This window comes from Typopeltis vanoorti, chromosome 14, assembly GCF_054136105.1.
Source record: "Typopeltis vanoorti isolate ZY-2024b chromosome 14, IOZ_Tvanoo_1.0, whole genome shotgun sequence".
Classification (NCBI taxonomy): Eukaryota; Metazoa; Arthropoda; class Arachnida; order Uropygi; family Thelyphonidae; genus Typopeltis; species Typopeltis vanoorti.
Window position 1 is genome coordinate 104321730 of NC_143562.1, and position 16137 is coordinate 104337866.

Genomic DNA, 16137 nt, shown 5'->3' on the forward strand with positions numbered 1-16137 from the left:
GTGGTTTACATGTCGCAAAACACAATTTTCATTTCTAAATTATACCTTTCTCAAGTAGAATAATCATAATGATTAAAGGTATAGGGGTGTAAATTTGGAACCACAAAGGTTGATAACTCTGCAGGAAAATCATGCATTTATCATAAACATTAGCTGATTTTATATGATAATTATCTGCATAGCTTAAGCAATTATGGTTCCAGCTTGAACTTTCAATTCTTTAGAAAGTTTTGGTCCTGCAAAATATTAATGCATTCAGAAATACAGGGTGATCCAAAAGTCGTGCACACGAAAGTTGAAGCTGAGTGGCATCAAAGTTTTTCAATCATAATTATTTTAGATGGCACACTAGGACTACTGACCGCTATCATGTAATTTATCCACCAAATGTCAGGTATTGGTGTGTATTGTTTAGGAAGAAAGTGAAATGGTACTTTCCAAGGAGCAATGAGTTGATATTTTAAATTCTTTTCCCTGTCGTTCTTATGCAAATATTTGGAGTTTTGTCAGAAGTATCCCGAATCACTTGGACCATTATGCATAGGTCTGGTCTCCTCTGTGATTCTGATACACTGGAGAGAGTGCAAAAGAATGTTAAAATGATATCGGGATTGTGGAATACTGATTATGAAGACAGACTGAGAATTTGTAGACTTCAGACACTAGCAAACAGGAGAAAGAGGGATGATGTGATTGAGCCATACAAACTTCTGAAAGGGTCATTCAGGATTTCATTTCAGGGAATTTTTCATTTGATGGAGGATGGGGAAAGGCCAAGAGTAGTATGAGGCCTCCCTTAATGAGTCCATGACATGGTGGGGGTCTATATCAATATCAATAATAATAATAATAATAATCTGTTTTTCCTCAAAATTCAGCAATTACAAGATTAATTAAATGTTTTCAGGAGAGTAGATCAGTTGCAGACAAACAGCAGCATGAAAGACATCACATTTTAACTGAGGATAGAGCATCATACGTGTTGCAACATCTTCCCTTCAAAGAGTCTTAGAAAACTCTCTTCACAAACAGTATGTCATATGGCAGTGCATGGGTAGACAGCAAACAATTAAAGCTTCGTCCATACTGTATTCATTCAGTTGAAAAACTGAAGCCACTAGATAAGAAAAACGTGTTGTGTACTATAGGTGGTTTTGATCTTTGGTTGAAGAAAATGGAATTCACATGTAGAACAATGTTTTTTTTCAGTGATGAAGCATGGTTCCACCTAAGTGGATATGTCAATAGCCAAAATAACAGAATTAGATCATCGGAAAATCCTCATGTTTTCAAGGAAATGTCCTTTCAGTCTCTGTAAATCGGACTGTGGTCTACAGTATCATGCAGTTGCTTGGTCAGATCCATTTTATTTGAGATGGAATTAAACAGTGCACTATACCAAGACTTTGTCACCTAGTTTGTGGCTCTTCTTGAGACTGAAGGACAAGATTGCTGTTTTCACCAGGATGGTGCCACTTGCCATACATCAAATGAAACAATGAAATTTTTGGAAGAGATTTTTGGTGACACTGATTTCTGGACTTTTTTCCCCAAGGTCACCAGATTTCTTATGGGGTGACTTGAAAGATAAGGTGCTTAAAAATAATCCTCACGCCATTGATGAACTAAAGAACATTACAATAATTCCATGCTTTGAAGAGTTGCCTCCAATTTTTACCTTTTTGGTAAAATGTTTCACTGGCCTGACAGCTATTTCATTGCGTTGGTTATAATCAGAGACAAGGCAGAAATTTAAGGAGGCAAAAATCTTCACATTTTATTTCAATTCAGTCATTCAATTTTGATAAATTTTAAGTGCCATATAAAACATTAAGTACAATAAATAGTATGCGAGATAAAAAAAATATTCTAGTATTTTGCACATTCTCTAGCACAAAACACATACATTCCTCACACTACTCTGAACTACCGTCCCCAATCCAAACCCTGGTTCTCCAAAAGATTTGCCAAGGCTGTACAAATGAAAAATCAGGCATACCACAACTGGCTCAAATCAAGAACCCCCATTCTCCTTCAATGGCTATACTGAAGCCCGAAACAGATGCAAGAAAATTATCAATGCTTCTAAAACAATTTGAACTGGCAAAAAGCAGGAAGCTTGCAGTCTGTCCAAATGGCAGTCATGCCTTTGGGTCTCTTTCCAAAGCAATTGGTCGTAACTTTTGCCCTACACTATTCCCACCCCTATCATACCCAGATGGCTCAATTGCAACATCACCCACAAAAAAAGCTAACCTCCTGGCTTCACTCTTTGCCTCTAATGCACATAACTGACAATGGCAAATGCTCTCCAGTCATTCCAACTGCCCAACATACAATGATCCCTGTATCCTTTTTGCCAAAAAGAGATCATAAGCCTGTTGTCTAAATAAGACACAAAAAAGTCGCCTGGCCCTGATGGTATTCCTCCAATTGTCCTGAAGGTCTGTGCATCAGAACCGACTCCTATTCTATGCCACCTGTACATACTCTTACTCCACTGGTATATATCCCAAAGCCTAGAAACTGGCCATATTCAACCCATTCCTAAAAAGGATGACAAATCACTGTCATCTAACTACTGCCCTATCTCACTCACTTCAGTACTATCTAAAGTGATGGAGAAAAACCATCAACTCTCAGCTCCTATTCTACCTTGAAGGTATCCAGCTATTATTAAGCGACCATCAGTCCGGATTTCATCGATGCTGATCAACAGAAGATCTGGCATCATACATCACCCATTGCTGGACAAATGCCAATGAGAAATTTGGTGAATCTCAAGTTGATGCACTTGATATCTCTAAAGCCTTTGACCAGGTCTGGCACAAAGGTTTACTAAGCAAATTACCATTATTTACTGTCTCAGGACTTCTGTAAATGGATTGCCAGCTTCCTGTCTGGACACATACTATGCGTCATGGTAGATGGCTTCATATCCTCTCAATCATCCAACTAAGTTCGATTCTCGTCGCGACGGGAGGAATCTTTATCTGGTCGATTTCAATCGATGGTGAGTTAGCCGATCTCATACGGAGGTAGCAGGGTTTTTTCTCCCGGAAACTCGGGTTTTTCATCCCGCATACATACAAATCGGCCCTTCAGAACACACGCAATTTACAGACAAAAATTACTAGTTGTGGTGGTGTTGGAGGTGGGCGATAGATGGCGTTGATTCGTAGTAGAGGTAAGGTGTAGAGACAGTTGAAGATGTCCTCCCGCGATGAGTCTTCGGACTCCTTGGAGGTATCAGGAATAATAATAATAATAATAATAATGCTGGGGTCCCACAAGGTTCAGTTCTCTCACCGATCCTCTTTCTTCTGTATATCAATGACCTACTTCAGTTAACCTCCAACCCAATACACAGTTTTGCAGATGACAGCACATTGCACTCCTTCCTTTCATTTGACAAATCCTACTCTACACAACTCACAGAGCATCAACCACCACTGCCATTAATTCTGACCTCCAAGCCATCCTCCAATGAGGCTCAGATAACTTCGTCAACTTCTACGCTAGCAAAACCCAGTTCTGTCTCATTTCTCACAAAAAAGAACCATTTTTTCCCAGAATTATTTTTGATAACACACAAATTCTGAGACAAGATGAGATTTCTCTTCTCAGAATTACCCTGACATCAAGTGTCTCCCGGCATAAACACATCACAACTATTGCATTGTTATGTTGTCATTTTCGCCTATAATTCATCTCTATTGTTCTCCTTCAAGCCTACTGAGATATAACTTCTAAACTGACCTTCTGGGGCCGTTTCCCATTTTGAGCTCTGACAAAATTTATTTCTTTATGCTGTGCCAGTCAGAGCTCTAGGATAGAAATTCTTATCCAGAGAAACCTTCTGGGAAATCATGTAATACTTTATCTAGTTTAAGTAGGTAAGTAAATTTCAGAGTTCTCAGTATGCAGTCATGGCCTTGACGATCTTAAATTTCCCCTTTTCCCTCTAAGTATAGGTTCGATATTTTCGTGAGTGGTAAAATTCAATCTCTTACTCAGACAAACTCAGGTATACATTGGAAAGCATGTTTATTAATTAGGAATTGGGTTCGAGGTTATATGGTGAGTGGGGTGTAATTTAGCGCTTGTGTAAAATTGGTAATTTTTGGTGTTTTTTTTGTGTGTGTTTTTCCTTAGAAAATTGGTTTCATAGTATATTAGAGTATTTTGTGTCTTTATAACGTATTTTATTGGGGCTGTCGCCGCTAGAGGGATTCGTAGTGTTCGTGAAAACTCTGGATAAGATAAGTATTATTTTCAGTTATCGTTGATAAATTTATTTAATATTGCGTAGTTTTGTTTGCCTTGCATCTTAGTGCATCTTTTGGTGTTATAATTTATAATTTGATAAAATAAGTTGCAAGTAAGTATGGCTCCAGTCCGAAGGAAAATGGCTGCCAGTAATGATGGCTCGCCATCTTTATCAAAGAACGGTAGTATAAAAGAGGATTCAGCGTACTAGCTGCGAAATGAACGCATTGCGGAGTGCGGTTGGAGTGTGGTTAGATGATAATAAAGGAGTGAACGTGTGTAGAAAATGTAGGGAGAATGAGAAATTGAAGAGTATTTCGGATCGTGAGTGTGATATTTTTGTCAAACTTCAGAATGAAGAAAATAGGGATATGACAAGAAACGGCGAGGTTGTACCAGAGAATTGTGAGAGTTTGAATAATAGTATTAATGGTTTTACTGAGAATAAAAAAGATGAGATAGACGCAATGAGTGAGATCGCGTTGTTAAATGGAGCGATACAAAGGGCAAAACAGCAGCTAGAGCGTATGAGCAAAAGTCGACTGAATGAACCAGCCAATAATAAAAAGTATGACAGGAAAAATAGACATATGAGTGTGAACATGAACCAAATGAAGGATAGAGTGCTGTATGGAGACTCGTTAGTACGAGGTGTGATAGTAGAGGATTTGACAAAATCCTACCAACCTGGTGCGACCATAAAGGATGTAACTGAGTCTATTAGAGAGCAAAAGGAAAGGGTGAAAGAAATGATTGTTGTGACAGGTACGAATGATTTGAAAGGAGACAAAATGGAAATGATAGAAGACCTAAATGAATTGTTTGAGGTAGCAAAAGAAAAGAGTGAGAGAGTTAGAATGATTAGTCATTTGCCACAGTATGACAGTGAAATGTTTAAAAGGAGGGCCATAATTGTGAATGACTTTATGCGTGGGTTATGTATGACGAATGGTGTAGAATTTGTGGACGTGTGGAGTGAGTTCGATGAGCGAAAGGATCTATATAAGATGGATGGCTTGCATTTGAATGGTTACGGTGTAAGAAGACTTGAGAAAGTGTTGCTGAATGTAGTGGATGTGCAAATTCAGGGAAACTAGATTTATTAAGGGGGAGGAGTAGATATACAGTCCTTAGGGAGGCAGTTGAATGTAAGAATGAATATAATATGCCCGAGCAAATAAGGACAACAAATCAGAGTGGGATAGTTAATACAAGTTAATCAAGGTAGGGTTGGGGCTAATAGGGGTCTTAAATTCATGTACACTAATGCTAGGAGTATTAGGAACAAGAAAGAAGTGTTTTTGGCCATGGTTGGCACTTCCAGAGCACAGGTTATTGGTATTAGTGAAACATGGCTGACTGTAGATGATATAGCTAGTGTGATTGAATGTGATGGGTATAGTGTGTTCAGGAATGACAGGGAGAATAAAATGGAGGGAGGAGTATTGTTGATGATAGCTGATGAGCTGCAGCCAAGGAGAATAGAAGTTGAATTGCAGGATAGAGAAAAGAGCACATTTGAGGCCATTAGGTGTGAGATTGTAGCTAGCAGAACAAAATATACAATTGGGTGCTGCTATAGACCAGGTGATGGAAAAGATGGTGGTGACAGTATGCACAAGCAAATAGAAGAAATGAGTGGAAGGAGGGTGATTATTATGGGAGATTTCAACTATGGTCGCATTGATTGGAGTGAGGAGAGGCCACACGGGAGGAAGGAATTGGATTTTATGCGGTTATTAAGGGATAACTATCTGCGACAGCATGTAATGGAAAATACTAGGGGTCAGAGAGTGCGTGACCTGGTAATTGCATCTGAGAATTTGACTGTAATGAATATGACCACGTTACCACCAATGGGTGAGAGTGATCATAGGGTCTTGACTTGGAGGTGGCTAAAGGTGTGGAATTTACAATTAAGACAGGTTGTATGTGGAATTATCGGGCTGGTAAGTATGACAAGCTTAGGAGTTTGATTGGTTCAGTGCCATGGCATGTACAACTGCAAGGGCTAGAAATAGTTAGTGCATGGGAGGTGGTTAAGAAGTGTTTGCATGAAGCAATGGCTGACTGTATACCTAGAGACCGAATAATAAATCAACTAGGGGTTAAATCGATGAATAACACCATTAAGCTTGAGCTGCAAAAAAAGAAACAACTATGGAGGGAATTTAAGGAGAAAGGTGATTGGCAGGCACACAAACGGTATAAAGCGCAGGCCAGAAGGAGTAACGAGTGTGGTAAGAAAAGCAAAAAAGGATTACGAAAGAACATTGGCCATGCAGGCTAAAGAGAATCCTAAACAGTTTTTTAGATATGTAGCAAGTAAAAGGAAAAATGTACATGGCAGAATGATTTTAAAGAATGCTGATGGTAGGGAGGTAACTGAATCAGTTGATATAGTTGAGTTACTGAGTGAGCACTTTGCAAGAATACATCATCCAGGTGGTGACATTGCAGAAACGAATGTACCAGTAGATTATACGGGAATTGTGGTGAATGAAGTGGAGGTGAGTAGTCTATTGCATAACCTCAATGTCAATACATCTGTTGGATTGGATTACCAGCTCATGTTGTACAAGCAGCAGCTAAAGAATTGTCAGTACCCTTGACCATTTTGTTTAATTTGAGTCTCGGGTCTGGGTTAGTCCCGAGGGGGTGGAAAGAGGGGAAAATAGTTCCACTGCATAAAGGTGGTTCCAAGACTGCTGTTGTAAATTACCGACCGATTAGCATATCAGGAATCATTGTCAAGGTCTTAGAGAAATTAGTCAAGAAAAGAATACAGGAATGGATAGATGAAAATGGGATATTGTATGGGGATAACATGGCTTTGTGAAGGGTAGATCATGCCTCAGTAACTTGCTCACGTTTTATAACACAGTGACGGCTGAACTGGATAGGGATAATGGGTTTACAGTAATACTACTGGACCTTGCCAAGGCTTTTGATAGGAAACCACATTGAACCCTAATCAGTAAACTGGAGCAGATGGGTATAGATATAGGGTTGGTGAGATGGATAGGAAGGTGAAGGAGAGATACCAGAGAGTGTTGTATTCAGGAGTGGAGTGCCACAGGGCTCTGTTCTTGGACCACTGCTTTTCAATTTGTTCATCAATGATATAGGAAAGAATTTGAGACGAAGTGTTCACTTGTTTGCTGATGATGCAAAGTTGGGTAGAGCAATTATGAGTGCACAGGATGTCAAAATTTTACAGGATGATTTGGATAGTTTGGAGGACTGGGCTAGGAAAAATGGACGTCAATTTAATGTGGCAAAGTGTAAGGTTATGCACTTTGGGGTGAAAAGAATAGCAGCAGTATATCGCATTGGTGGAACCGTACTCCAGGAGATTGATGAGGCCAGGGATTTGGGAGTGTTAGTGGATAGGGAATTGAAGTTTAGGGGGCACATTGCAAAAGTAACTAAAACAGCTCACCAAATCACTTGGCTTCTGAAAAATACTTTAACATGCAGAGACAAACAAGTTGTTGTTCCTCTGTATCGAGCCTTAATGAGACCCCTTCTGGACTACTGTGCCCAGTTATGGGCACCAGGGTTTCTTCGTGATGGGGAGGAAGTGGAGAGGATCCAGAGACGAGTGACCAAGATGATAGCAGGTCTGTGGAATGAACCTTATGAGAATAGGTTGAAGATTTGTGGGTTGCAGAAATTGGTCGATAGGCAAAGGAGGGGTGATATGATTGAGACATTGAAATTACTGAAGGGTTTCTATAAGATTAATCCAGAAGATATTTTTGAAAATATGACTGGTGGTGGGAGGACTAGGGGCCATGAATGGAAGCTGGGCAAGAGCGTGGTTGACAAGGGTGTTAGAGCTAAGTTTTTGACTTGGAGAGTAGTGAATGAGTGGAATAAGCTTCCAGAGTCTGTTGTGGGTGCTACAACCGTGAATGAGTTCAAGGCAAGGTATGATAGATACTGTGTGAATGTCGAATAGTTGTTCTTGACATGACGTTAGGGCCTCCCTCAACGAGTCTCTCGACTCCTTGGAGTTGCCCGGAACAATAATAATAATAATAATAATTATCTAAGAACTTTACAATTTGAACAACACATGTATTCCAAGCTAATAAAGATCAATACTAAATTACAAGCAAAGCAAGGCAACGGTAATCAAACAGGCAAGATATTTATACACACACTCATGATTCATCTAAATCACAAACATGGTTTTCGATATCAAACTAGATTACTGCTACTAACGGCCCATACACATTAAGCTGGGTTTAGACAATTTATGAATGTAGACTACCAGTCCAATTCAATCAACATAACACAGGAAACTGTCTCTAAAATCTTACTATCTTCTTTTCTAATCTGTCCATTTTACACATTCATCACTAATAGATAATACATAAAATGAAGATTTGTACGTTACCACCTTGTTAGATGATTTCTCGATCCTTCTGTCTGTTCTTTGTTATGGATTGTCCCTCTATACAGTGATCTGCTGCCACATTGAGTCACATGCTCATCCTGAATTACCCCTTGTTTCTTCTGGGCTTACGAACTTTTTTTGCGCCACTGCTTTTAACACAATTTACCTTCAAAGGGAATCCTTTGCTGCTTTCTCATCGGTTAGAACCAGACCGATGTCCAAAACTCGAAACACTGCTGCCATCTTGTGCTAAACTTCTTCGATTCGTGCCACTCAGCAACTGGAAACATGTTGCCGCTATGCCGTCTTATCGGATATCAGCCATGCTGACCCGCTTCAGAACTACAAGCCTGAAACCCACGTGGAGGGCACACGTGACCGGGGGACACCACAGGAACCAAAACCAGAAACGTTAAAGGAGCCAAAAGAGAGTCTCGAGCCATGCGAGTTCGTTTTTTAACTCTTCTATAGCACCCTCTTCCATACTCCAAGCTTGTCTATGATGCTTTCCTATTTGCCTTCACCTCCTCGCTGAATGATTATCGCTCTCTTCAGGGGAATGCAAATTTCGAACGTCTTCCACAAATGCCTACTCATTTTTCGTTATGTCATCTTTGGTGGTCAAACTGCAACCTCTAAACTTTTGTTCGCATGACAATATGCGATTTTATACATGGCATAGTTTAATATTGATGTTTTTGAAAGTTTAAGATTTCCATCTATTTTAGACAATACTTTAAACATAGTACAATCTAATACTTATTTAATTCTTTGATTTCATTTTAATTTAGGATTCAATTTCTTCCTTTATATTTTTATTCCCTTCTTAAGCAAAGTTAACATCTGCATTTTCACATATTATGTCTGTTTTGCCAAGAGTACAAGTGTGCTTTTTGCTTGATATTGTTGTTCTTGTTAAATCTTGAATGGTGCAGTTCTATTCTTGATAGAACCATCATTCAAGATCTAAGAGCATCCTCAGCTTCCAAAAAAGTAGGATTTCTCTTTTGCTCAAGACGTTACTTCACCTCTAAACAACTGTTAGCCTCATACAAATTGCAAATCCGCCCAGCTATCGAATACTGCTCTCACATATGGAGTGGCACTCCTAAAAGCTCCCTCAAAATGTCTTGACTCAATACAGAGGAGAGCAATTAGACTGATAAATAACCCATCTCTTACCAACTCGCTCCCCCTCACTCTCACATAGACATTTGGTCTCTGCAATCTGTATATTCTATAAATATTTCCACAGCAATCAATAACAGAAACAGCACCAATAATTTCCCCACTCTGTACTAAGCCCATTGGAATACATAACAGCTGCTGCCCAACATCCTTTCACAGTTTGCCTTGAAACCCACAGAACAAGTTTCTTTTCCTCCTCCTCCATCCCTGCAACTGTTGTACTGTGGAACAGTCTCCCCCCTGACATATTTCCCAAGGAATACAACATACAGGCTTTTAAATCAAATGTAAACAAGTTTTTCCTTATCCCAACCCACTACCCATATACGGTCTAGCACACTATAGGTTGACCAGCCAACCTCTCATATATGGGCCCAACATTAAAAAAAAAAAAAAAAAAAAATTCTAGTAATTTTGATATGCTAGATAGAGAACAATTGTCATCACTGATATAAACCATGTAATCAGGAACAGTTACGTGGTTACTAAATTTATATTTTGGAAGGACAGTTCCTGTTAAGACTGCGTTCATTCTTGATTATAAACCTTGCTAAAATATATTACCTGACAATGGGATGTGAAATATTTTCAGATTTTAACTTTCTACTCAATTTAAATGAGAAAAAGCTTGGAGCTTCATGAACACCTTACATCCAATTCCAGAAGATATTTAATTCAATGACAATATCCTTGCAAAATAATGCTGAAATGTACTTATAATTAAATATCACTGATTTTATGGCTGGAAAATCATGATGTTCAAAAGCTGGTTAAACTTCATTTTTATATTATTCAAAATAAAGAGCCAAGAGGCTTCAATTCGGTGACATAAAAATTATTTAAATTAATGGGATATTAAATCCCACATTATTTCAAAGCCGAATAAGAAACTCAAAGATAGAAATCTAATCTAAGAGTTTCATGCCGAATATAGAAACTATATAAAGTTCGGCGAGTCCAAGCGTAAGCCAACACCAGATAGTGCAATGGCAGGGCAACTCGTTGCAAAAGGTGGTGCAAACTCCGATCACTGTTCTTGGTATTTAACCATAATGTAAAACAACAGCTCCTAGGAGATGTATTACTGTTCTACATTATGAGAGAAGGTCACTACCCAGACCAGTTTAGCTTACGCTTGGACTCGCCAAACTTTACATAATATCTATATTCGGCAGGAAACTCTTAGATTAGATTTCTATCTTTGAGTTTCTTATTCTGCTTGGAATAATGTGGGATTTAATATCCCCTTAATTTAAATAAATTCATTTTTATATATATGCTGTGTATGTATTCATTCAAAATAATCAGACACCAGGAAAATAAATTTTTTTATATCAGTTTATAACATTAATTTGCTAGCATTAAATACTTTTTTAACTTTTGTTTTCTTCTGTACTTTGGTAGAAATATGGTTTGTTACTTGATCTTGTAGTTGCTTAAAGAAGTCTGCTGATGACTTGGGTGCTTGTTTGATAGTTTCCTTCTGCAAATGCAAAGGATTAGTTAATAATTAATTGCAAAATCAAAATTTCTGATATGCACATACAACTTTATTTCATCACTATAAGTTTTAAATAAGTGTTCAGAATAATTTTTATCATTTCAATAACAATAAATGGCTTCAGAAATTGCAAGTTAATACATTGATGAAAAAAATCAAAAAGAAACAAGGGAATGATGGTGCCATCAAATCCCAGTATTTCTTACAGTAATCTTTTATAGTGCTTGTTTGCAGCAAGCTGTTTTGTACATCCCTTAAAATACATACACCAACAGGCAATTAAGAGAGCGAGACCATATGTGAAAAAATATTAATTAATGACAAAATGTTTGTCACAGATCATCATTCTGCATCCACATATCTGTAGTACCAATGATTACTTTGGTATTTACACTCAGCTATTGTGTATGTACAAGTTTTGCATTCTCAAGTTTCATGACAGGAAATCCCACTGTCTTGGTCTGATGCAAATTAGATAAAGTAATACTTCATCATCATCATGAAATTCCTGCCATGTACCCTCAAGGGGTGTACATGATATGACAGTACTACATGAAAAAATAACATCATTACTAACTTCCTATCTACAATTTTCCTCCAAATCATTTTGTTACTTGTCAAGATTCAAACATTATCAGATCTTATATTTCTATCATCTAAGGCACTTTGTACCGTATCAATCCACCTATATCTTGGTCTTCCTCTGGGTCGTTTTCCTGCCAACCTGGCAGAGAACACTTGTTTTGCTAATCTTTCCTCTCCCATTCTATTTAAATAACCATACCTGAGATTCGCTCTGCTAACGCATTCCTGGATGCTGAAAATGTCAAGTTCTTTCCTAATAACCTCATTTTTAATATGATATTGCCATTGATGCCATCTGTTCACGCCTCGAATCTTTCTCAGGACTCTCATATCTGCGGTCTCTAGTCTTTGGTCAAGTGTTTTACTTCTGACCCAGCTCTCAGATCCATAAGTTAAAACTGGTTTGAACACTGTCTTGTATACAGCTAATTTAGTGTTCCGACTAATTTCTCTCTTATTCCAAATGAATTTATTCAATTGACTTCCCACCATACCAGCTTTGCTGATTCTGTTGTCTATTTCTATATTTAATTTACCATCTTCAGTAAAAATCGTGCCTAAGTAGCTGAAATGTTTTACTTGTTCCACAGGTTCTCCATTCACAACACAGTTGACATTTTCAATGATTCTGCCTATTTTCATTGTCTTTGTCTTTTTATTGCTGACCTTCATACCATATCTATTACAACAGCTATTCAATTTAGTCAGAGAATCTTGCAGACTTATAGCGGATTTATTTAGAAGTATAACATCATCTGCATAAAGTAAAGAGCTGACATTAACATCTCCAATTTTGATATCATGTTTAATACCACTTTCCTTCATAATGTGATCCATATAGGTAATGAATAACAGAGGGGATAATGTACATCCTTGTCTCACACCAGATTTAACATTAAACCATCTTCCTCTACTTCCTTCAATTCTGACTGCTGACTTACAACTCAAATAAAGACTAAGTATTGCTTGTGATAATTTCCCATTGACACCATATAACTGTAGCGTATTGAATAGCTTCTCTCTTGGCACCTTGTCATATGCCTTTTCCAAATCGACAAAACTTAAATACAGAGCTTTGTTATATTCCCATGCTTTCTCAATTAACTGTCGTAAAGTGAAGATCTGATCCTGACAGCCTCTATTTGGCCTAAATCCAGCTTGTTCTTCACCAAGCTTTTCTTCCACAATTCTTCTCAACAGTTTCTCAAGTATACTTGCATAGATCTTGCCAGGAACACTCAGTAGGTAAATACCTCTGTAATTCTCACATTCAGTTTTATTTCCCTTTTTATATATGGGTACTATGAGAGCTCTACTCCAATCATCGGAAATTCGTCCCTCTGTCCAGGCTTTCTGAACTATGCAGTGCAGCCACTGTAAGACTTTTATACCACCATACTTCAGCATTTCTGGTCGAATATCATCTACTCCTGCTGCCTTTCCACATTTCAAGCCCTTGATGGCTTTTTCTACTTCAAGTATGGATATGTATTCCTGACTGCATGCCTGGTCAGTGTTTTTTATCACTGTGCTGTCATCACTGCTTGTTTCATTTAGCAGTTTTTCAAAGTAATTACTCCATACTTCAAGGATATCTTTTTCTCTTGTTTTCATGTCACCTTTATCATCTCTAACTCCTTTTACAGCACTCTTTCCTCCATTCCTAAGCTTCTTCAAAAACCTCCAGAATATTTTGCCACCTTCTTGATATTTATTTTCTATATTCTTGCCAAAATCCTCCCATGACTTTTGTTTAGCTAGTTTTACACAATGTTTAGCTTTCTTACATTTGTCTCTGTATTCTGTAAGAGTAAAAGCTGAATTATTTGCCAGGAACTTTTGATATGCTTTCTTCTTTTCCTTCACTGCCTCTTTAACTTCCTGTGTCCACCAGGGAGTTCTGATTTTTTTATCCTTGCACACAACCTCACCACATGCCTCTCTGGCAGAATCAATCAATGTTTTCTTCAGAGTTTGCCACTGAATCTCCAAGGCTTGATTCCTGTTCTCAAACACTTTCATTTTCTTTTCAATAATCTTTCTGTATTTTAGTCTACAATTCACATCTGAGAGCTGCTCAACTTTTATTCGCTTTAAAACTTTCTTACATGTTATTCTTTTCAATATGAAATTCAATTTTATCCTGTTCAAGACTAAATAGTGATCCCTTCCAATTTCAAATCCTCTGTACACTCTGGTGTACTGCACCAGGGAGAAAACATCACTATCAACAATAACATAGTCAATGAGACTTTTCTTATTCCTTGCCTCTTCTCTCCATGTGAATTTGTGCCCATTTTTATGTTGGAACATGGTGTTAGTAATAACCAGTCCATGTCCTGAGCAGAAATCCAACAGATATTTGCCATTATTATTAGCTTTGCTCTTTTCTCCAAATTTTCCCAAAATATTTTTGTATGTCTCACAATCATTTCCTACTCTGCTATTTAGATCCCCAACAAGGATCAACTTTTCCTTTTTCATTGTGTCAGTTGCTTTTTCTAAAGCGTCAAAAAATTCCTCCACTTCTACCTTAGTAGAACCTTCTGTGGGACCATAGGCACAAATAAGTCTCATTGTCCAGTTCCCCATTCTCATATTTGCCCACATTACTCTACTTGAGACTGACTGCATTCAAGAAGATTAGCCTCGTATTTTGTGTTGAATACTATGGCTACTCCTTCTTTTCCTTGATTGTCATTGCCTGAATATAACATTTTGTATTTATTGCTCAGAAAGATCTCACCAGTTTTGGTCTTTTTTGTTTCAGTCACCCCTATTATGTCGATCTGGTACTTATCTAATTCCTCAGCTAGCTCCATTTCTTTGCCATTCATGCTTCTTACGTTGATACTACCAATCTTTAACTCTGGTGATGTTGAGTTGGGGTTTGTGTTCAGATTTGTTCCAGTAGCTGACTTTTCGCTGTTCGCCCTGGTTCCCTGGCGAAAACAACGGGGGCCTTGTTTAACCGAACGACGCCCCAGCTGGCATGAAATTTTGTCATGTTGTACCATCATTTTTTATTTTGGTTTAACCAATAAGAATACAATTTGGTCGGCTAAATCCCAAATTACCAGCCCATCCTCGTTCGTTCAGTATCAAAGTAGATACCCAACAGGGTGCACCACGAGAAGGTGAGGATTGGACATTAGGTCAGAAGCCTTGGTCGGTTCTCCGCATTCCTTTAAAGGCTATGTGGAGGTCTCCTCTCAGTTATACAGCTTTGACCCTTAAGCACCCTAAGTAAAGACTCAAAGTAATACTTTGAGTCTTTCAAATTTCCATCCAAATAATCTTGTTACTGTATAATTTATAGACATTTACTTTGTCCCCTCAGTCATTAACAGAATTCCTATATCTGCATAACTAACCCCAGTTATTTAATAGGACTGGCTGGAATATGCACTACTCACAAGAGCATAGAATGTGATAAATTTCTGGAAAGAAACATAAGAGGTCCTGTTGGTCTTGATAAGGTCAGCAAACATTAACAATTTTGCTGGAAGTTTGCAGGCACTTTTCTTTGTTAAGCTTCTAGAAGAGTTACCAATTTTTCTGCAAGTTGTACTGAAATTTATTATTTTTTTTAAAGAGACATACAGTAAATTTTGGAGGGAAAAAAAAGGGGAAAAGACAAAGATAATCATCATGTTAAAGTATCTGCTAGATTTCTGGACATGAACTAGTAATTACACTATGTTTCAACATAAATATGTTGCAAAATTTACAGGGAGTGAACAAACCAGAAATAAGAAAAAAAGTTTATTGATTAAATATCACTATCAAAAATAACACAAACTAGTTCAGAATACAAGAGCATAAAGGGGATATGAAACAGGAAATGATCATCACTTAGTTTTAAGCAGAATAAAAATGAATATCATATTGAAAAGAAAAATGTGTATGAAAGTTTTGAAAATAATTAAAATTAAGCAGCTTTTAGAAGTGAGCTGTAAACTTATCATCATCAGGAATTTTTCTGAAAAGAAGCTTCAAGGAGATACAGGATACAATGATAGGACAACATGAAAACTAACTTCCTATCAACAATTTTTCTCTAAATTAGTTATCTGTCAGAATTCCAATATTGTTAGGTCTTCTAACCTCATCAATCCTTCTAGATCGTGGTCTTCCTCCAAATCTTTTCTTATCATTCTAGCATCAAACACCTGTCCTGCTAATACTT

General features: G+C 37.7%; 1 protein-coding gene across 1 annotated transcript in view; it reads right to left on the minus strand.

The window, feature by feature from the left end:
• Window positions 1–11177: 11177 nt before the first annotated feature.
• The window catches only part of LOC150099817 (U3 small nucleolar ribonucleoprotein MPP10-like), a 114075-nt gene continuing 109115 nt past the window's right edge, over window positions 11178–16137 (minus strand). The window contains exon 11 of the mRNA XM_090403678.1: window positions 11178–11345. Coding sequence (XP_090259804.1) covers window positions 11202–11345 — 144 coding nt within the window. The 3' untranslated portion in view covers window positions 11178–11201. The remainder of the gene's footprint in view (window positions 11346–16137) is intronic.